Source organism: Petromyzon marinus, chromosome 1, assembly GCF_048934315.1.
Source record: "Petromyzon marinus isolate PM22_M1 ecotype Great Lakes invasive population chromosome 1, UKy_Petmar_22M1.pri1.0, whole genome shotgun sequence".
Lineage (NCBI taxonomy): Eukaryota > Metazoa > Chordata > Hyperoartia > Petromyzontiformes > Petromyzontidae > Petromyzon > Petromyzon marinus.
This window is the reverse complement of record NC_133667.1, coordinates 33533914-33555166: the sequence shown is the minus strand read 5'-3', so window position 1 is coordinate 33555166 and position 21253 is coordinate 33533914. Positions and strand designations below refer to the sequence as shown.

Genomic DNA, 21253 nt, shown 5'->3' with positions numbered 1-21253 from the left:
CTTGAGACGGCGACGCGGCAGGGCGGGCGGTGGCGGCGGCGGAGAAACACGGCGGGGGAAACGCGACATCGGCATTAGCTGGGACCAGCGGCGTGCGGGCACATTCGCGGTGGACTGGATAGCAAATGTTCAGACGCTTGCTTGTCTTTGTGTATGCAAGCGTGCGTGTGCGTGAGTGCATTTAAGAGTGCATTTGGGTGTGTGTGTGGCTGCGATTGTGAACACGCGTAATTGAGTGTGTGCGTGCATTCGCACGTGAATTGGTGTATCGGGTGTGTGTGTGTATATATTCAAGCGTGTGTGTGTGTGTGTGCGCGCATGTGGGCCTGCATCAAATTCAGGCGTGTGCACGTTATTGAGTCTATTACGGTGTGTGAATGTGTGCGCGTGTGAGCGAGGGATTCCTCACCGGCGAACACCCGTCTCACGGTGAGTTCCCGGTCCCCGTGGATGGATCCGCGGCCACCCTCGAGGCTGAAGCCTAGGCCCGCGCCTGTCTTCACGAGCTCCATGGTCACCGTCTCCCCTGGCAACCGGATTCCGATGAGACGCAAAAACCAACACAAATCGGAGCAATCGGCGATGCGATCGAATCGAGCGCGTGCCAGTCAGCGGAGTGATTAGGGGAGCACTGAGTAAAGGATAGAAAGGAAAAATAACAAAAACTAACAGCTCTTATCTCTAACACATCGGCTGTTGCGACGAAATATTATGATTCACGTGTCGTGCACCCTCCTCCACCAGAGTGCGTACGACGCACATTGCCATTTTACTTGCGCAATCTGACTCAAATATCGATTATGAATCAGCTCTGGCCTTGTAGCTGCAGACCGAGGCCGCGTGTCACGGGCTGCGTGGCTATTTTCAGGCTTTGCTTAGTGAAAAAAAAGTCAAATCACAGTCAAGATATTTTTTTTTTCCCCAGGGTTGTGAGCAGAGCGGGCGGCTCAAAACTCGTGTTGCAATCCGACGGCTGTCTCCGATTTGTGTTTTTTATGATGGCCTCCGTCTCGCCCCTGTCAGTTTTTAAATTGCATCAGCGCACGCTGCAAGATCCTGTCGTGACTCATGCCGGCTTAATCCTACGAGTCCATTGTGAAACTTTGTTTTCATTCCCGTCGCGTACGCGCTCTGTTCGTATGAATGAGTCTCGCTTGTACTGAGATTTGGGGAAAACCTTTACAAGTAAAAAAAAAATCCGCAGTCAAGCTATCTGCCAAGCACCCGAGTGACATCACCGCACTGACGTTTTTAAACATCTGGCAGCAGCTTCACGGTGATTTAAGCGCAGTGCCATTAACGATGCTCTTGGCCATTGCTTTCAAGCCTTTTGTTTCTCATGAATGCAACTGGACACCCGCGTGGGACAGCCCGGGACACAGCGACAATGTGTGTTCCTACACGATAAGAACCAAAAGCGTTTCGGTTTGAAAAAGAGTCGCTTTGTCGGGACGCACCATCGCCACCATCCCGGCCCTTTTCCTTGCCATCGTCTCCGGCATCGCCGGCGTTGGCCTCGCCAGCCACGGACACCACCGGCGCCACGCCACGAGCGCTGCCCGAAGCTCCGTCGCCCCGCGGGTCCGCGTGCCGTCCCACGGCCGCCGCACCGCCACCACCGCCAGGGCCGCTCTTCTGCACGACCACGACGGCCTGGCGCGGCACACGAGCCTGGCGCACGGCGTAGAGTGCCTCGTCGTGGCTGGCGCCCTTGAGGGAGCGGCCGTTGATGGAGAGGAGGCGATCGCCCAGGTGGATCGTTCCCTCCTGGGCCGCCACGCCGCGCGAGAAGACGCGGTGAATCTGCGAGCGCGCGAGAGAGCGGAGGATGGCAATTCGATTACTTTTTTGTTCGTTAAGTAGCAAAAAGAACGAGATGGAATGAACGTGAAAATGTTTAATATTTTTTTTCATTTGTAGGGTTTAAAAGAACTGCTTTGAAATTCAAGCACAGCTTCAAAGGCATCGCCATTAAATGGGAGGCACGCCAGGAAGATGAGATGTGTGCTGTGAAGAAGGGACATTGCTCACAACGTTGCCTATTATGTTATATGAATTTTAAGCAGTGTTATTGACGAATGTGTTGAGTTTTTTGTGTATATGCACACGTAAATAAAATGTATTGATTAATACAATAGCAGATGTGAATTCCAAGAAGAATATTGAATAAGAGAAAAGGTATTTCATTAAAAAAATAATACTTTAAAATGTTACCCTATTATATTACTTACAGTAGGGTGCAGAAATTCCTTTGACAAGGCTGAATACAAGAGCGGTGGCCAAATCACCCGTAATGCACCAGATCTTGGCAGATCCCAGAAGCCAAGTAGGGCTTAAAATTCTTGGATGACCGACCAATAGAGGTTGGCGTATATTATCCCAACGTGCATCCACGTCCGTGCCTCCTACCCACAATAACCGGCATGGTGAAGTATGGTCAAACAACCACCCACGATGCGCACTGATTGGTGACACCCTCGTCCAACGGTGGGTTGACAAAAGGGGGTTGTGCATGTGAACTAAATGACGAAGCCAATCGTTATGTTACCGTGACGACAGCGTTCTCCTGGTCGCAGCCTCCGGCGACGCTGAAGCCTAGGCCCACGCCCTCGTCCTTGTGCAGCACGACCACGCGCACGTCCTCCAGGCCCTGCACGCCGGCGCCGCGCCAATGGATGGGGGGGTCAAACGGCCTTTGGCCTCGGAAGCGACACTCGAATATTTGCACGTACGCATGTTGAACTTCTGTCCCACCGTACGTAGCCAAATGTGCTCATCGGCGGTGCCGGGGAAGGACAACAAACCAAAATGACTGTTCTGTTTTAAAGAAACTGTTTTAAAGAAATGACTTTTCCATCTAGATTTAAAAGTGCATAGCACCAGCGGCTTCTTAATATCGGAAGGAAGAGCATTCCAGACGGCCTCCTGAACCACGGCGGGATGGCCCAGCGGTGCTAGCGGAAATGAAGTTATGATGATCGTTAAGGAAATGATATCAGGCAGGGTGCGTTGCTAGAAGGGATGGAGGCCTAGGGGGGTCGAGACGAATGGGGTAGCAGCAGCAGCAGGGTGGGAACCGACCTCGTCCCCGAGGGAGCGCGACTCCTCCACGAGTCGCTCGATCTCGGCTGACGGAAGCAGTGACGCAACGGAAGCCACGGAGAGCGTGGAGCTGCTCGACAGCGAGCGCTCGTGCCCGCCCTCGTCCCACAGCGCCGACGAGGCCGACTCGTTCAGCTCCGCCAGGCTTGCGGGCCGGGGTGGGGGTTGGGGTTGGGGGGGGGGCACCACACCGTCCGTTCGCTATCACACTCACGACGCTTCCGCACTGCTTTGGGCCCCGCTCGCTTAAAACTCGGTGCTCCCTGGAGGTGGCCGGTGGTTCAGAGGTCAGAATGCTAAGCTGGTAGGTCTGTAGTGTCTACTTCCACGGTTCATTCTCTAACATGACGGGATGCACTGCTATGTTAAGAGTTCCGAATGCAATCTTTGTCTCAAGATGCGATGCCGATAGTGCAATCAGGACACAATTGGGGGGAAAATTATAATAACGTAATTTATAGCCTTAATAAGTCTCAATACTTATTTTCAGGCGGATCTTGATTTGAAGCTTTCGTGACTGCAGGAATCCATACTCTTTGGTTCTTTCAGTAAAGTGACGTAGGTAGAAAATAAAACTATTATAATTTTTAATAATTATTTAAATTTTGTTTTATTTTCTACCTATGTGACCTTACCGAAAGAACCAAAGAGTTTCAGGAGGATCTCATATCAAGATGTTAGGCCAATTTCATGAATGAGCATTTGACTTGTAGCAGGAGACTGGAGCACCCGGGAAGAAACAAATCAGGAGATATCCATCAAAGTTATGCACAACTCCCACGTTTGACCACCTCACCCCAAAGCAAGCTGCTTTGGGAGTTTCTCAATTTCCTAGGGGAACCAACAACTCTCACTTGCCTCCATGGCACGGGTCCACCGGCGTTGTGCACCACCACGCCACGGTGCCACTGTTCGCCTCACCTGATGGAGAAGCTGCGATCCAGCTGGCAGTTGTCGCTGTCCGCTGCTGAAATGCTGTCCTCGTCGGACGCCGACTCGGGGGAGCTGCTGCTCGCGGTGGTTGTGGCGGCGGCGGCAGCTGTGGCGGCCGTGGCAGCGGTGGCTGTGGCGGCAGCGGCGTTTGGAGGAGGAGCTGGCGCAGCCTCGTCCCGCAAAACCTCTAACCGCCAATGAGCGGACCGGGCCGCTGGCGATCGCGGCACCGCTGGCGAGCTCGACGAGATTTCCAGGCCGTCGCTTTTCGACGAGGCGGAGTTCCCAGCGGGCGAAGCATCGTCGCTCGGCCGCTTCATGAGGTGGCCAGACGTCCTCGAGCGGGAGACGGAGTTTGAGCTTGGCCCGGGATGGTGCTCGGCTCCGGCGGCCGGAGGAGGACTCGTGTCGATGGACAGGTAACTCTCTGCGCTCGCCGTCTGACCCCTGTCGGTAAACGTGTGTCCATCCGCGGATGAGGTCCTCTCGTGGAAGATCCTCTTGGCCTTTGCCGCGTCCTTGCTTTTGCCCGTCATCTGATAAGAATGAACGTCCAACGATGTTGACTTGGAGAGCTGCAGTAGGTTTTCCCTCTTCCCGCCGTGAAACGCGACGTCCTTCCTCAGCAAAGCTGTTGGCTTGTCCTCGTCCGAGTGACCGACGGGGACGTACCCGACCACAGACCTCCTGTCCCCCGGTTTCAGCCCGGACAGGGGTGTGTCCTGGATGCCGAAGAGGCTTTCGAAGGAGCAGATCTTCTGGCGGACAGACAAGCCGGTCGGCTTGGAATTCTCAATCGAGTCCGCCACCCTCGATTTGTCTTTTTCTGTGTCAGACCATTTTACTTTCCGTGGCTGACTATCGGACAGCGCGCTCCTCTCAACGTCACCGGCCATGGGGCTTGCAGTCCGTTGCCCCTGCGTCGTTGTCGCAGTGCACGGGAGGATAACGATCTTCTCGGTGCCTTCAGCATTTGTTGCGTCGCTTCTGGACGCAGAAGACGTTCCCTTGGGAACGTCTTCTGCGTCGTCCAGCATCACCGGCGTCGCTTTCACCTTCAAGAACTTGGCGGGCGTGGTGCTGCCACTGCCGCCACCACTCGCTCTCTTGCCCTCCGTAGAAGCTCCGCTAGGAAAGGATCGGCTCGCGACCAGCGGCGATTTGGGCTGGAAGCTCTGGGCTCTCCCCACTGCCGCCGATCTCTGCTTGGACTTCTCGTCGCCCACGCTGGCGGTGCTGAAGGCGCGGAAGGAATCCGCCGCTGGTTTTGTCGCCACCCACTCCTTCGAGTGCCTCCTCGACAGGATCTGGCCGGGCGTCATGGGCTTCACGGGCCTGCACACCACTGCCTCTGGCTGGTCCTCCGCCGTCGCAATGTTTGTCACTTCAATTGCCCTGTCCTTGTCCAGCGGTTGTTCAGGACCAGAGAGAGTCACAAACGACACCCTGGCCGCCGAGTGAGAGGTGCGTTTATCGGGCTCGGGGTCTGCTCTCGTGGTCACAGAGCAGGCGGCGCTTCCTGGCGGCTCGTCGAGGGAGGAGTTTTGGCTATCGGCACGTTGCAGGAGTTGTGCGAGCGGGATCTTGGGTTTCGGGAGCGTTTTGGGAGGACGGTCGGACTTGGCCACGTTGGCAGAACTCTGACCATCGCAGAAGGTGTGGTGAACCGCCGTGCAGGGCAGTCCCTGAAGTACTGACCTCTCCTGCGGAAGCTCTGGATGTTCCCGATTATTCATCCCTAAGGCTTCTGCCCTGGGGTCACTGTAGTCCAAGCTCGGCGCTGGAGGTGAGTGGGGTCTCATTTTAACGTTTCTGACCTCTCCTTGCACAAAAACGTCGTCCTCCATCTGCCTCGGATTTTCACTCCTCCCCTCGCCACCGTCCACCGCTCCGCCAGTCACAGCTTGCAGTCGAGGCTCAACAAGCCCATCTCCCTTGCAACGGTCTGCCCGTGGAAGGGACGAGACTTCATTCTCTACGCCAGGAGCCGAGTCCACGTCACGCACGTGTCCACCAAGCACCTTGACGCGAGCGGCGTCTTCATCGGCCCCAACATCCGCGGCCTCGCTCCGAGGATCCGAGGCCAAGGGCGCTCGCTCGGCCACGACGAACGCCTCCGAGCACGGATCGCCACCGCGCGTCCTGTCGCCTCCTCCTCCGGTGAGCGCCTCGCCGGGCGTCGCTCGATCGGCGAGATCCTCCTGCTCGGCGCGGGTGTCGTCGTCGTCGCAGTCGGCTGGCGCCGCTCGCTTCGCGGGATCGTCCCTCTCCGAGAAACCGTCCGTGCGCCGGTCCCGCGCCTCCCGCTCTGTCCCGCGCCGGTCTCCCTCGCGGTCGTAACTTTCTAGCGCGGGGAGGGAAGCGGGGCGCGGTTCCGTCGCACTCCGCTCTCTCGCTTCCTCGTCGCTGCTGCCGCTCGTTCCTTCTATCGCTTCCGTGCCGACTATTCCGACTCCGCTGGCCAGTGGCACCGCACTTCCCTCTCCCGCGCCGTCACCGCCGCCGCCATCGCTGCAACCCCTATCCTCGAACGAGATCTGGTCGAGCACGTCGTCGATGTATGACACGGGGATGTCGCTGTGGTCATCGTTGTTGTTGTCGTAGCTGTAGTCGTCGTCTCCGCCTTTGCCTTGAGGAGGCGGTACCTCCTCCTCTTGCTGCTTCTCTTGCTGCTCCCCCTCCCCCTCTTGCTGCTCCCCTTCCTCCTCCTGCTGCTGCTTCTGTTGCGGTTCCGCGAGCAGCGCTCGTAGTGGGAGCTCCGCTTCCCCTGCCGCTTCCCGTTTTGTTTCGCTGACGAGGGGGTCGGAGTCGGGGTCGGGGTCGCAGCGCCGTTGCCGGGCCTCGCCAGCCTGGCCCGCCGGGCCCCCCTCCCCCATCGGGGGGTCTGCTGGCATGGCGCCGGAGCTCATGGTGCCTTTCTCTGCTGCTGCCAAATTAAAAATAAAATTGGTTGATATGATTATTGCTACTACTACAGCATTACGATGACTCACGCATGTTTAGTTTGTTGTCCTTCCCCCGCACCTTCGATTAGCACGGTTGCCTACATATGGTGGCGAAACAGTTAAACATACAAAGTACATACATACCAAGAACTCGAACGGATTTTCATTTTACTGATAAATGTGGCTTTTTGTGGGTAAATCCGAGTACTTGTTAGTTACAGCAGAAACAAGTAAGCATATTGTCATGTTGTTAAAATTGTAATAGTTATGCTCACTGTAGCTATATCTACACACTCAGTGATGTTAAGACAACGACATTATCGTCTGAATATTAAATTTTTGCAGCAACGGATTTAATTTAATCGTTGAAATGGCCTGACGTTGTTCGGTCTTTCTGCGCCGATATTCCATTCTGTGCTTTTGTTTGGACCTTGGGTCTTAAAGAGCTCTCACTTCTGTACTTAAACTGACCGTCTTTGTTTTCCCAGTGCTCGTACTTATTTACCCACCACCGCACCACTGTTGCACATTTGGTTTGAGTTGACCAAGCGTTGGTGTGTGACCAATAATACTTAAACCAAAATCTCCCTGCGCAGGGCACTAACCACTTCCCATACCTTCCCACACACACACACATTTGCCATTATTAATCAACTTGCTTACCCGGGAAAATCTCACTGAGTGGCTCAAGGCTCAACACCCTCCCAACTGGCGCCCGCCCGGTTGACTACGTACGGTGTGAAAGAAATTCAAGACGAAGACAAAGATCCCCCATATAGCCTCAACAGACCGTTGGGGCAAGCGCTGTTAGCGAGCACCTATGAAGGCCGGCACGTTACACGAGGGGGTGGGTGGCCAGAAAAAAGCCACGACCGCCTTTGTCTCTCTTGTGGCGATGTATAAGACGTTCGACATACATACATACAAGTCGCAAGGATCAGAAGGTGCGGGACACGCACATGTCAGTCAGTGTGACTTCTTCACCCAAAGGCAAAACTCGCTTATGAGTCTTGTGGCTCTTTTTCAGGAGGGTCCTGCCAAGTTTTTCACAGGAGGGCAGCGATGTCGCTGCTGTGCGTTTTCCCAATTGAGTGATGTAAGAGGTACTTTTGCAGCGTCGGCATGTTGGCCAATACCAGGAGGGCTGTAACTTCTCGGACAAGCGAAGCAAACCTCACCGCTGCTCCTACTGCTGCTGCCGTTGCTTTTGCTATTGCAGCTCCTGCTGCTTCTTCTTATACTGCAGCTGTTGCTTCGACTGATATTGAAGCTCCTGCTACTGCTGTCTTCTACTGCAGCTGTCACTTCTACTGCTGCTGCTGCTGCTAACCCCCCGAGGCCCAGGTGCAGCAGGCAGCAGCAGCAGTGTGAGGCGGGGGTCAACGCGAGACCCTGACGCAGGAAGACGATCAATCACACAATTACGCACCCCGGCCGCTGTCAACACAGGCGCTGGATATCCGGAGCCCCTCACCCACCCACCCACCTCCCCATCTACCCACCCACCACCCCCACCAATCCCTGGCAAATCCACATCCTTCCTGAACGTGGGGTTTAGTTACAGCTCGAGCTGAGCCGGCGGGGGTCGGTGGTTAATGTTCATTATTGGAGCGTGGCGCTGACAAGGGGCGGCTGAGTCGCGTGAAGCGAGAGACACGGAGCCGATCCGGGCTTCGAAATACTCATAATGATTATGACGACGATGAAATTCATCATAAACATAACGTGGCTTTGTATCGCGTCCAAACACTCCCAAGCGGCTCTAGATATTGTACAGGAACAACTGTTGACGCCAAACGATGCGGAAGGAACTTTCCACGGCCACCTTGCACAGCACATGGCAGGAAAAGATAAAAACATTCATTTCAGTAATAAAAAAAATAGTTTGATCGAATGTGATAACTGAATCACACCATCCGACTGGTAGTATAATGTTTTCCCGGTAGGCTGGAATAGCTGGCACGGTGAGGAGTGGCAGCCACAGGCCAGAGGGAGAGTGCATACTTGATGTGGTGTGCCGGGTAGGAAAGGTGGAGGAGGAGGAGCTGGTGGGGGAGAAGAGGAGAATTTAGGATGATGAGAACGAGGTGAAGTGTGCAGAGTATGATTATGAATGATAAAGGGGTTTAATTTTGGGTTGGATCGCGGAAATAAAAACGTGTTTCGTTCAACCCGCCACCACCTGACAACAGCCAGTTGGCAAGGTTTCGTCACGTAAACGAAACGTGCTCGTAATTAGTTGCTAGTTCAGCACAACGGGGCATTGGAGAGTAAACATACTCTTTGGTTCTATTCGGTAAAGTCACGTACGTAAAAATAAAATGACAAAAATCACGACGTTTCGGCCACAACACAAGTGGCCTTCATCAGGTGAAGGAACCGGACTGTCCAGAGGACAGCGTTGGAGTGAAGACAGCCAAGCCCAGATCGCGTCCTTTATGCTGTGTGGGAGTAAACCCACAACATTTACAATTCGGGTTCCGATGTTTCGCTGGTGATTACGACCAGCTTCATCGGGTGACAGGCAGAATTGTGAAGTCCTCTTGATCTACCCCCCCACCCCCCAAAAAAACCCTTTATCATGGATAATATTGGTGGTGAAAGCCTACGTGTTTAAACTGTGACTATGAAGACGATGGTGAGAAGGAGCTGTGCACGTAATTACTTTCAACCTCTTTCGCACCGTACGTAGCTAACCATGCTCATCGGAGATACATACCGCGTCAACCCATACGGTTTATACCCCGTAATCTTCTTGTACAGGGAAATTGAGTTCAGGTACATACAGCCGTTTCAATATGGAGAAGAAAAACATGATATTTGTTTGTATTTCTCCCTTGTGATGGGACTTTGTAGTGTGAACGTTGAGATTAGTAAGGGCACGGGGTGACCGATGAGGTCCGAATTGGTCTGCAATCACGTGGGGCACTGCTGATGAGGGTTTGACAGGCGTGGAGATGCGGGGGAAGGACAACAAGGTGGGACTATGGCGAAGTTGATGAGGATGATGAGGAGGAGGATCAAGACGAGGATGGCAGGGAGGAGTAGGAGGGTGAGGAGGATGAGGAGGAGGAGACTGAGGAGGCGAGGTGGATGAGGAGGAGGGCGAGGGGGATGAGGAGGGCGAGGAGGAGGAGGATTCGGGGGATGAGGCGAGGGGGATGAGGAGGGCGAAGAGGAGGAGGGCGAGGGGGATGAGGAGGAGGATGAGGGGGCTGAGGAGGCGAGGGGGCTGAGGAGGCGAGGGGGCTGAGGAGGCGAGGTGGATGAGGAGGAGGGCGAGGGGGATGAGGAGGGCGAGGAGGAGGGCGAGGGTGATGAGGAGGATGGCGAGGATGAGGGGGATGAGGAGGGCAAGGGGGATGAGGAGGGCGAGGAGGACAAGGGCGAGGGGGATGAGGAGGGGGGCGAGGATGAGGGGGATGAGGAGGGGGATGAGGAGGGGGATGAGGAGGGCGAGGGGGATGAGGAGGGCGAGGAGGACGAGGGCGAGGGGGATGAGGAGGGGGGCGATGATGAGGTGGATGAGGAGGAGGGCGAGGAGGAGCCGGACCCACCTGGGAGTGCGCGCGTGGCGTCTCGCCGCAGCACCATGCGCAAGGACAGCGGCAAGCTGCAGAAGAGGCGGCAGGCCTCGTCGGGCTCCAGCAGCGACAGCGTCACGCCGTTCACGCACAGCACCTCGTCGCCGCAGCACAGGCGGCCGCCCACCTCCTGCGGACACGCGCAGGCCTCAATAGCTCGTCCCGTGCCCCCACGGAGCAGCAGGGACAGGTGGTCGTCGCTTAAGGCCGAGTCGACCTAGGCGAGGCCCAGGGCAGTGTGTGAACGCACACGTTACGCGCACGCAAATTGGCAAAAGGCAGAGTTACTCTCGCGTAGGCGTGCGGGACTGGTCTTCGTTAAGGAATGAGGTGGCCTTGGAGAGGTACAGTGAGGGAAAAATGTATTTGATCCCCTGCTGATTTTGTACGTTTGCCCACTGACAAAGAAATGATCAGCCTATAATTTTAATGGTAGGTTTATTCGAACAGTGAGAGACAGAATACAAATAAAAATCCAGAAAAACGCATGTCAAACATTGTATAAATTGATTTGCATTTTAATAAGGGAAATAAGTATTTGACCCCCTCTTAATTAGAAATATTTCTGGCTCCCAGGTGTCTTTTATACAGGTAACGAGCTGAAATTAGGAGCACACTCTTAAAGGGAGTACTCCTAATCTCAGCTTGTTACCTTATGAAAGACACCTGTCCACAGAAGCAATCAATCAGATTCCAAACTCTCCACCATGGCCAAGACCAAAGAGCTCTCCAAAGATGTCAGGGACAAGATTGTAGACCTACACAAGGCTGGAATGGGCTACAAGACCATTGCCAAGCAGCTTGGTGAGAAGGTGACAACAGTAGGTGCGATTATTCGCAAATGGAAGAAACACAAAATAACTGTCAATCTCCCTCAGCCTGGGGCTCCATGCAAGATCTCACCTCGTGTAGTTGCAATGATCATGAGAACAGTGATGAATCAGTCCAGAACTACACGGGAGGATCTTGTCAATGATCTCAAGGCAGCTGGGATCATAGTCACCAAGAAAACAATTGGTAACACACTACGCCGTGAAGGACTGAAATCCTGCAGCGCCCGCAAGGTCCCCCTGCTCAAGAAAGCATATATACATTCCCGTCTGAAGTTTGCCAATGAACATCTGAATGATTCAGAGGACAACTGGGTGAAAGTGTTGTGGTCAGATGAGACCAAAATGGAGCTCTTTGGCATCAACTCAACTCGCCGTGTTTGGAGGAGGAGGAATGCTGCCTATGATCCCAAGAACACCATCCCCACCGTCAAACATGGAGGTGGAAACATTATGCTTTGGGTTTTTTTTTCTGCTAAGGGGACAGGACAACTTCACCTCATCAAAGGGACGATGGACGGGGCCATGTACCGTCAAATCTTGGGTGAGAACCTCCTTCCCTCAGCCAGCGCATTGAAAATGGGTCGTGGATGGGTATTCCAGCATGACAATGACCCAAAACACACGGCCAAGGCAACAAAGGAGTGGCTCAAGAAGAGGCACATCAAGGTCCTGGAGTAGCCTAGCCAGTCTCCAGATCTTAATCCCATAGAAAATCTGTGGAGGCAGCTGAAGGTTCAAGTTGCCAAACGTCAGCCTCGAAACCTTAATGACTTGGAGAAGATCTGCAAAGAGGAGTGGGACAAAATCCCTCCTGAGATGTGTGCAAACCTGGTGACCAACTACAAGAAACGTCTGACCTCTGTGATTGCCAATAAGGGTTTTGCCACCAAGTACTAAGTCATGTTTTGCCAAAGTAAATTCCGTGTCGGTGTGAACTTACATGGCGAATAAAACCCTTTCTGATTCTGATTCTGAGGAGTCAAATACTTATTTCCCTCATTAAAATGCAAATCAATTTATAACATTTTTGACATGCGTTTTTCTGGATTTTGTTGTTGTTATTCTGTCTCTCACTGTTCAAATAAACCTACCATAAAAAGTATAGACTGATCATTTCTTTGTCAGTGGGCAAACGTACTAGAATCAGCAGGTGATCAAATACTATTTTCCCTCACTGTACCTGACACACGTTCGGATGTCACTGGCCACTGACGCTAACCGGGGCCCGGAGTCGAACACGGTCGCTGTGGTCGTCGAGCAGGAATCGAACCACCGCACGGCCACCCGCATTTGAGTGAACCTGCAGCTTTGTTCTGGATGCGTTCATACAAAGATCCCCCCCCCTCCCGTACAGCCTCAACAGACTGTCGGGGTAAGTCCCGTTGAGCGGGCACCTACGAAGGCTGGCACAGCGCACGACCACATTTGCCTACCACCCAGCGCCGATGTTTACACACAGCACCAGGTACTCATTTAAGGCGTAGTCGACCTAGGGGAGGGCCAAGACCCGTTCTAAACTCCACCACTGTTTGTTGGCCGTGAGCGGGAATCGAACTCGGGTGGCTGGGTTCGTAGCGCAGTGCGCTAACCGCGACACTGTAGGTCAACCGCTGCGGACTACACTGGGATGTTTGAAGATGATGGTGGTGGTGGTGGTCACGACGATGAGGATAACCATGACGGCACGGAGTCGACGCTCAACGCGGCTGACACTCGAGAGTCCTACGCACATGGGAGTCGCACAACCTGGACCGCTGCTGCGCCACCAAATGAACTCAAACACCTGGCCGGAGCGTCTGTATACGCTCACGCAGTACGCACACTTTTTAAGTAACATTTCCCCCCCCCCCCCCAAAAAAAAAAAAATATAGATTATCACCGGTTTGCTCCTTGCTCGCTTAGCCACGTGCAGAGTAAAAAAAAATCTAACCCCGCAGTATCAAACGGCAACGCAACGCCGCATCCGTGTCAACACGAAGCTTTGCCTGCAACTCGCCATTGCGCAGCTGATGGGAACGGACATAAAAAGACGTCAGGACGGACGGGCGGACAGACGCACGGACGTACGGACAGGCAGACGCACGGACGGACAGACGCACGGATGTACGGACGGACGCACGGACGTATGTACGGACAGACGCACGGATGTGCGGACAGACAGACGCACGGACGGACAGACGCACGGATGTGCGGACAGACAGACGCACGGACGGACAGACATACGGATGTGCGGACAGACGAACGGACGCACAGAGGGACCTTGAGAATGTGAACCGGGCCGGCCCCCACACTCCCACCGCCGCCGCCGCCTCCTCCTCCTCAGCCCTCCCTACCTCGGCTCCCTCGACAGCGCAAGGCGACGATCCGTCAGAGCCTGCGAGCCGTCCCCGCGTCGCCGCACACCCGCGCCTTTAAACAAGCGAGTTCCACTTCGCCGTGCCGACGTTGGGGGCGGGCGAGGAGGCAGCGGCGGGCGGCGTTTTACGCGTGGGCGCCTCGACGATCGCGTCAAAAAACCTCGGAGGAGGGCACCTTGGGCAGAAGTTGAGGGCGGCGAGGGCGGGTGGCCGGAGGAGTTTACACCGCAGAAACAAAATGTGTCGGCGGTGATAAGGAACACCTGGTCTTCCAATGGAAACGCGAAAAACCCAAACCCCGCGAACGTTTCCTGGAACGGGCGCTATCGCTCCTGACCCTCGTGATCACGGGCGATCGCCTATCGGGTCGCTTTTCTACGACATCAACAAGAGCCCGTGGAAATTACGTAAAATTGATCAGATTCGTTGAGAAGAACCTACAAATTCGTAAGAGACGCTACGTTTCTCACGGAGGAGCCGTCGATGCTTATGCTTTCGTTCTCTATTCAATTAGAATAAAAAAGAGTGTGAGCAAAGTGTTGCTTAACGTGCGTTTATAAAACGCACCCAACACATATTAGGGATATTGGAGGTAGCACATACAAGTACCATTATTTTAAGATCACCGCAGCTTCATAAGGGGAGGAAATATGTATTCACCACAAAATCCTTTCCTTCCTATGCCCAGTGTCAGGTGAACGGTGGCACGGTGGTCCGGGCAACGCACCACGAACCCGGCGGGGCCTGAATTGAATTCCTGGCCACTGCTCATGTGAGGGCGGGTAGCAAAGTGCGAGGACCCCTAGCGTGGACAACGTGTCCCTTGAAAGGCTCTCCGCCGCAGTTCTGCGATATCTCCTCCTGTGAGCCGTTCGCACTCAGACAGGTGCTACGCTCTGCTCAGCGAGAAATCCAAATGGTCATGCCACCTGCAACAGTGGAATAAGATTTTCCAAGATAGAGGATCGTAGAGGAGTTCCATTTCTTAACACCGTCGCCACCGGACATTGCCAAAGAGAGAGCCGGCACGAACGCGTCAGCTCACCCGCTCGGCCACTCCGCCGCGCTTGAGCTCCTTGATGTAGACGCGCATGGGTGCCGGCTTTATCTCCAGGTCCAGGCCGAATGTCTCCGACTCCCGCCTCGAGATCTGCACCACCTGCAGGTCGTACGACCCGGGCCGCCCGCCCCGTGGACCCCCCTCGCCATCGCCGTTCACGACGGAGCGCGCTTGGCCGGGTCTCGAGGGCGGGTCGTAGCCCGCGGCCGCCTCCTCCGTGCACCGGCAGGCCGGGTCGCCGCCGACGACAGCGGTGGGCGCACCGTCGTCGCGTCCTCCGGAAGGCGGGACGGGCACCGTCGGATTCCCGGCGTCGGCACGGATGTCCGACCCCACGCGGTCGGTCAGGTCCGCAGCGCCGGATAGATTGCGAAGTTCGCTTTCACGGTGGATATGAATAACAGAATCAGTCCACGTCACAGAGTCCGGACGTTCGCCATCCAGGCCTTGTGATGACGACACGTCCGCGCGTGGCACGGCAACACCACGTTCTCCGGTACGACCGATCCAACCCGAGCCGTCACCGTGTGAAGTGTCGTCCGCTCCCTCCACTCCGGCAGAGCAGGAGGCCTCACCGTGAGCCGCCTCCGGAGCGAGGGGTTCCGTGTCCCCCAGGTCTGTACCCTCCGACCTTGCGGCGTCGACTGCAGAGGGGTCGGCCAATCCACCCTTCGCCTGGGGCTTGGCTGTGGTTCTGTTTGTTGGCGACTGTGCCTGGCATGAGGTGATCTGCTGCTGTTGCTGCTGTTGCTGCTGTGGACACTCTACGCTCAGCATGCTCTTGACACGCATCACCGCCTTGTGCTCCAGCTTGGGCGATCGCTTGAAATCGATTTGTCCGCCGGCGGCGCAACTCACCTCTCCGTCGCTCCGCGGGTCCGCGTGTCGGCCCACGGTCAACCCACTACCCCCGCCGCCGCCGCCGCAGGTATCCGTAGCGCCCCCCGCGTAGTCAAAGTACGTGGTGGCGATGGTGCCACGGATGAGCACGAGCGGCGAGTCGCCGCCGCGCTCCCTGCCCGCGCCGAGCCCGTCCTCCGACTCGAGCGAGCTGCCGTGCTGCGAGCTGGGCACGTCGCTGCTGGCGGCACGAGCGTTGCCGCCGTAGCAGAAGAAGTCGCTGTCCTGGCTCTCGTCGTCCACCTCCACCGACGAGGTGGCGATGACGATGCCCGAGTTGGCCAGCTCCCGCTTGACCGCCGACGATTGCGACGAGGACGACGACGAGAACACGGCCACCGCCGCGGAGAGGGCGGAAGACGACGGAGACGGTGCTCGCGAAGGGCCGTCGGCGGCCGCGTCGGTCACGGGGCGATCGGCGGCCCTTCCTCGCCGGGCCGCCTGGCACGTGCGGAAGCTGCCGCCCCTCCCCGCCGGGCCCCGTCCCTCCCGCGCCGGTCGCCCGCCGCCGCCTTCCTCGTCGCTCAGGCCGTCGTCCTCGTGGCGCAGGACGCGCCGCTGCCGGAGCAGGGGGCTGCGCGACGCCTGAGGGCTGTCCGGCGCCGCCTGCTTCGCCGCCTCCACCTGCCGGTTGCGGACGAGTGGCGGCGGCGGTGCCGCGGCGGCGGCGGCGGCGGTGCCGGCGGCGGCGCTCGGCGTTCCCTCGGACGGAGGCGAACTCCTCGCCGGCTCCGGCGAGGCCTCACGCACCGTCAAAGAGTTGTTGCTGGCGTCCGTGGGGCCCCTGGCGGTGCGGGCGTCTTGTTTTGACGGCGGCTGGGGCCTGTGCAACTGTTTAGGAATTCACGCGTCAGAGAGGTGTTTGTTTCGTGGGGGGTTGGGGGGGAGGGGGCGGGGAACGCACTCCGGAGTTGTGGCGAGTCGCACAATTGTAGCGGTGGCGTTGTGTTAGGCTTCACGGGTGCGATGTCACGGTGGCTTTGCTGGTGCTGTGACGACACGCCTGGCTCTTATTGAGCGTATTTACTCTGAGTCACGCAGCTGAAGACCCGTGTTCATTGTCCTTTAATTGATGCCCTATAGGGAATTGGATTAGCTTCCCTTGACACTCGGCAAGATATTAATGGAATAATATTTGCTGTTATACACATTATATGCTTGCCCTCACCAACCCTCACCAACCCTCATGAACCCACCCCAACCCTCATGAACCCTCGCCAACCCTCACCAGCTCACCAACCCTCACCAATCCTCACCAACCCTCATGAACCCACCCCAACCCTCATGAACCCTCACCAACCCTCATGAACCCTCATGAACCTTCAACCCTCGTCAACCCTCACCAGCTCACCAACCCTCACCAATCCTCATCAACCCTCACCAATCCTCATTAACCCACACCAACCTTCAACAACCCTCGTCAATCCTCACCAATCCTCACCAACCCTCACCAACCTTCAAAAACCCTCCTCAATCCTCACCAATCCTCACCAACCCTCACCAACCCTTATCGACCCACGCGGACCAGCATGGAGAAGTACGGTCCAATAACCACCACGACCCGCACAGTGTGGGGAGGCCCTCATCCAGCAGTAGATTGACAGAAGAGCCCCGTACGTACATATGCATGTACGTTGAACTCCTTTCGCGCCGTACGTAGCCAATCGTGCTAATCGGCAGGTGCGGTGCAGGGAGCATGCACGCGTCACACAATGCTCTTGATCATCACCATCATCATCAATATCAAATTCCCTTCGCTCAAATCTGACCCGAACAGAATTACAACACAGGACAGGCAAAGGAACACAATCGTCAACTTTTGAGACAGATTTTGGAAGATTTTTTTTTTTCCCGCGACACGTCGAAGCATCCCAGACACGTCCGGTGGAACCCTCCCCACCTGCTGCTGTAGCTGCTGCTGCAGCTGCTGCTGCAGCCGTTGTTGCTGCTGCTGCTGCTGCTGCCGCCGCTGTTGCAGCGTCGCCTCCTCTGCCCGAGTGGAGGCGGGCTGCGGACGTCTCTCGTGCCGGGCGTCGCGACCCGAATGCCTCTCCAACTTCGTGTCCCGGCCGGCGTGTCCCCTGCCTGCGAGGGAGAGAGATGCGTGGGGTGGGGTGGGGTGGGGGGGGGCTCACGAACGCCCGGGGAATAGTCGCACGCTCTTAGAACGTCCAGGGAATAGTCGCACGCTCTTAGAACGTCCAGGGAATAGTCGCACGCTCCGGGTGATGCCCGCAGCGGCCGCGCAGGTTAACGTTGGCGCTCGTCGTTTTACGTTCCGTGCGTTCAGCCGTTTCCGCCGTTTGCCGTGACGCTTCTAGTGGCCGGGAACAGTCCCATCTGCATGAATAAGAACACTTAATCATCAAATCAGGAAAGACCACTTAATCATCGAAGAACTCACCTCTTTAGCAGCGCACTTTTTCTTCTTCAAAATTAATGTATTCGCTGTCCTTCCAACACCCCCCCCCCGCACCTCCGATTGTCACGGTTGGAGACGTACGGTGTGAAATAAATTCAACGTAGATAAGAAGACGTTGGATAGAAGAAGCTGCTTGTAAACAATTAGAGAAGGGGAAACGCGGGCTCGACTCGAGGCAGCCGAGGCGGGACCGGATTGCGATCTGAACGAGCGCCGATGCCGGCAGAGAGAGAGATCGGGCGGGCGGGCGGGCGAGTGAGGAGGGGGGCGGGGGAGCTTGTGAAGCGAACGTCACGCAACTGCCTTGCGCGCTTCGCAATAAAATAAATATCCCGACACAGGAAGCCGTGCGGCTCATAATGCCTCTCTCCGAAATACGCACGTGTTGGCCATGTTTGCACAATCCGATAAGCGCCCCGTCAGTGTTTCCCCCCACCCTCCCCCCCCAAACGTCTGTCTTGATTTTTATTTTAAGCTTCCGCCGCTCATTCCGTGTGAAACTTTCAGCAGGAGAGGGGTCGAAACCGAGACGGAATGAGGAACATCTGTCAACACGTGTCTCTGTGCCTTTTTTTCTCTACTTACAGTTTTGCTATTTCCCCCCCCCACCCCCCAACATTTTTGGTTGTCCCGGATCTCTCGCACGGCAGCGCAACCCCGCCACGTGTTGGGGAACGACCCGCGGGAGCGGTGCTCACAGAGCTACTTCTGAGAGGAAAAGGCTTCAAGCGACCTCTGGTCCACACAGAGGAGGGCAGGTACTTGCCCACCTGACCTCACAGCTGGAATTTGTATGATGCAGTCATCGGTGACCAGGCTGTGGCTAGACGTGCACTAGAATTGAGAACCAGGTTTGATCACGGGCGGCTGAAACCAGGAGCCAAACCCCTGGATCTCAGCGGTGCCGACTCAGTGATGGAACATTTCAGCCACCCGGCCACCGCAGGCCACCGTTTTATTTTTTTGTCGATTGGTAAAAGGTTAAAAGGTCAAAGCGCAGCCCTGCAATTGCTCAATCACGCCACCGCTGGTGGAAAGAGCCCCCCCCCCTAGCGGAGGCTATAGAGAGCCCCCCTCTAAGAGGTTATTTGGCCTACTCTTCCACGCCTATTTGTAATTACCATCGCGCCACAATTTGCGCCAACATTACAACAACGCTACCGCGTTCAACTCGCAGAGCTCACGTCGTCCAGGAAAGTTCACATTGGTGGTGTTCGACTGTATGCACAGTATGTTGAACTTCTCTTGCACCGTACGTAGCCAACCGTGCTAATCGGAGGTGCGGGAGAAGGACAACAAACTATGGGTCTCTGTGTGAATCTATGTGTGTATGTATGTCGAACTTCCTTCGCATAGTACGTGCTGATAAGAGCTGCGACTGACCAGGTCGTCGGCTCTCTCGGCCCATCACCCTTTTGTTGTCCTTCCCCGGCATCTCCGATGAGCACGGTTGGCTACGTACGGTGGCGAAAGAAGTTCAACATCCAAAACGTCGGCCGCCACGCCCGCCCGCCCGCCCGCCCTGCACCCATCCCTCTCCAGCGCAGTGCCATTGACGGCACGCGTTGCGTTGGGTGTTCTTTGCGCTTCTTTCGCCAACCGCACGTAGCGCGGCTGGCCTACGTGCGGTGGGCGAAGGGAGTCCAACGTGCGCACGTGCTGTGTGCACCTGCCGGAATCGCAGCGTCGCAAAACCACCGTCGTCCCCGTTGGCTCGGCCAGGGTAGCCAAACGACGGAGTCAATTAATGGCGTGGCATCAAGGGGCGGCGATTGTCAGCGGACGCATCGCGCCCCCCCCCCTCTTCGCAGGAAACAGATGGGATAATGGGGGGGGGGGTGTTATGGGGAAGGTCGTAATTCAAACCGGCGCGCCCACTCCGTTTCCCCAACGTCCCCTCGTGACCCCCCCCCCGCCCCACCCGCGCGCGGCGACGCAGGGGACGTTTTGCGGAAGAGGATCAACGACGAGACCAGGGGTGGCACCCGCAGACGACGGGGGAGGGGGCGGGGGTGGGTGGGTTGTGTTGGGACCACGAGCCACCAGCACCACCACCACACAAAAGTTGGAATTGCGACTGTCATTCCTGCTGTGGCGACTGTATTTGTCTATGGTTTGTGTATTCGGTCGCCACAGATGTATTGGACAGCTCTGTGAAAAAAAGAGCTTCACAGCTCATTGGATTCCATCCAGACTCAATAAATATTCTCGATTCTGATATTTCGCGACGCTGGTCAATGCGGGTTGGTGAGAGCGTGGAACACAGAGGGCACACCACCTGAAATGGATGTTGCTGCACTTACCCTCGCCAGCCCACAGCGTGGCTCTGTAGCACAAACACATACGTAGAAACTAACCCCCCCCCCCCCCCCCATAAAATCATCGTGAAATGGACTCAGACTTTCATGGATCGAATCCGGTAAAGATGCGAGGTGTTGGGTAAGGTGCGAGGCTTTGTCGAGCGTGCGGGCGACAACTGTGAGACTGGCGAGCGACTGGCGCGGCGCGAGCGCTCCCACGCTCCCCGCCAGCCCCTCCCGGCGCTCCCCCGCGCCCCGCCGCTTCCCCTCGCACACCCACGGTTTCCTGGCTGCGCGTGGGGGACACGGGAAGGCGTGCGTTGGTGGCGCGCCGAGGAAGAAGGGGAGAGGTGAGGAAGGGAGGGGCGGTGGCACCTGCGGCCGCGTGGCCTTGAGCTGCCGGCGACGCGCGGCCTCCAAGCGGCGAGTCAGCCGCTCCCAGCGGTGCAGTTTGCACGTGGGGCCCCGGTGTAAGGAGTGTAATGGGGGGCTCCCCTGCTCAATTTACCCCCCCTGGCATCCCTCCCTGCCTTGTCCTCTTCATAGCCAGGTGTCTGGGGCCCTCCTGCCCATGGGCTCTGGTGCAGGGCACCACAGTGGCGAGGTTGTTAACTACCTCGCCTGGTATGCGGGAGGTCGTGGGTTCGATCTCGACCCTGACGACGCCTGCTGTATATTTGGATTTTGCATGTTTTTTTTTCTCTCCCTCCCTCCCTGTGGTCGTGTGGATTTTTCTCCGGTTCCTCTGTTTTTTTCCTCCACGTCTAGAATCAAAGTGCATTCAGAGTATATGGCTGCTAGAAATGTCCACGTGATA

The 21253-nt window shown here is 56.3% G+C and overlaps 1 protein-coding gene across 1 annotated transcript in view; it reads right to left on the bottom strand.

Annotated features, from left to right (window-relative positions):
- LOC116941895 (uncharacterized) overlaps nucleotides 1-21253 on the bottom strand; it is a 66457-nt gene that overhangs the window by 3107 nt on the left and 42097 nt on the right. Inside the window, exons 17-24 of the mRNA XM_076067328.1 lie at nucleotides 17615-17799; nucleotides 14800-16545; nucleotides 10538-10694; nucleotides 4024-6961; nucleotides 3082-3247; nucleotides 2549-2650; nucleotides 1458-1803; nucleotides 410-526 (exon numbers count right to left, since the gene is read on the bottom strand). Coding sequence (XP_075923443.1) covers nucleotides 410-526; nucleotides 1458-1803; nucleotides 2549-2650; nucleotides 3082-3247; nucleotides 4024-6961; nucleotides 10538-10694; nucleotides 14800-16545; nucleotides 17615-17799 — 5757 coding nt within the window. The remainder of the gene's footprint in view (nucleotides 1-409; nucleotides 527-1457; nucleotides 1804-2548; nucleotides 2651-3081; nucleotides 3248-4023; nucleotides 6962-10537; nucleotides 10695-14799; nucleotides 16546-17614; nucleotides 17800-21253) is intronic.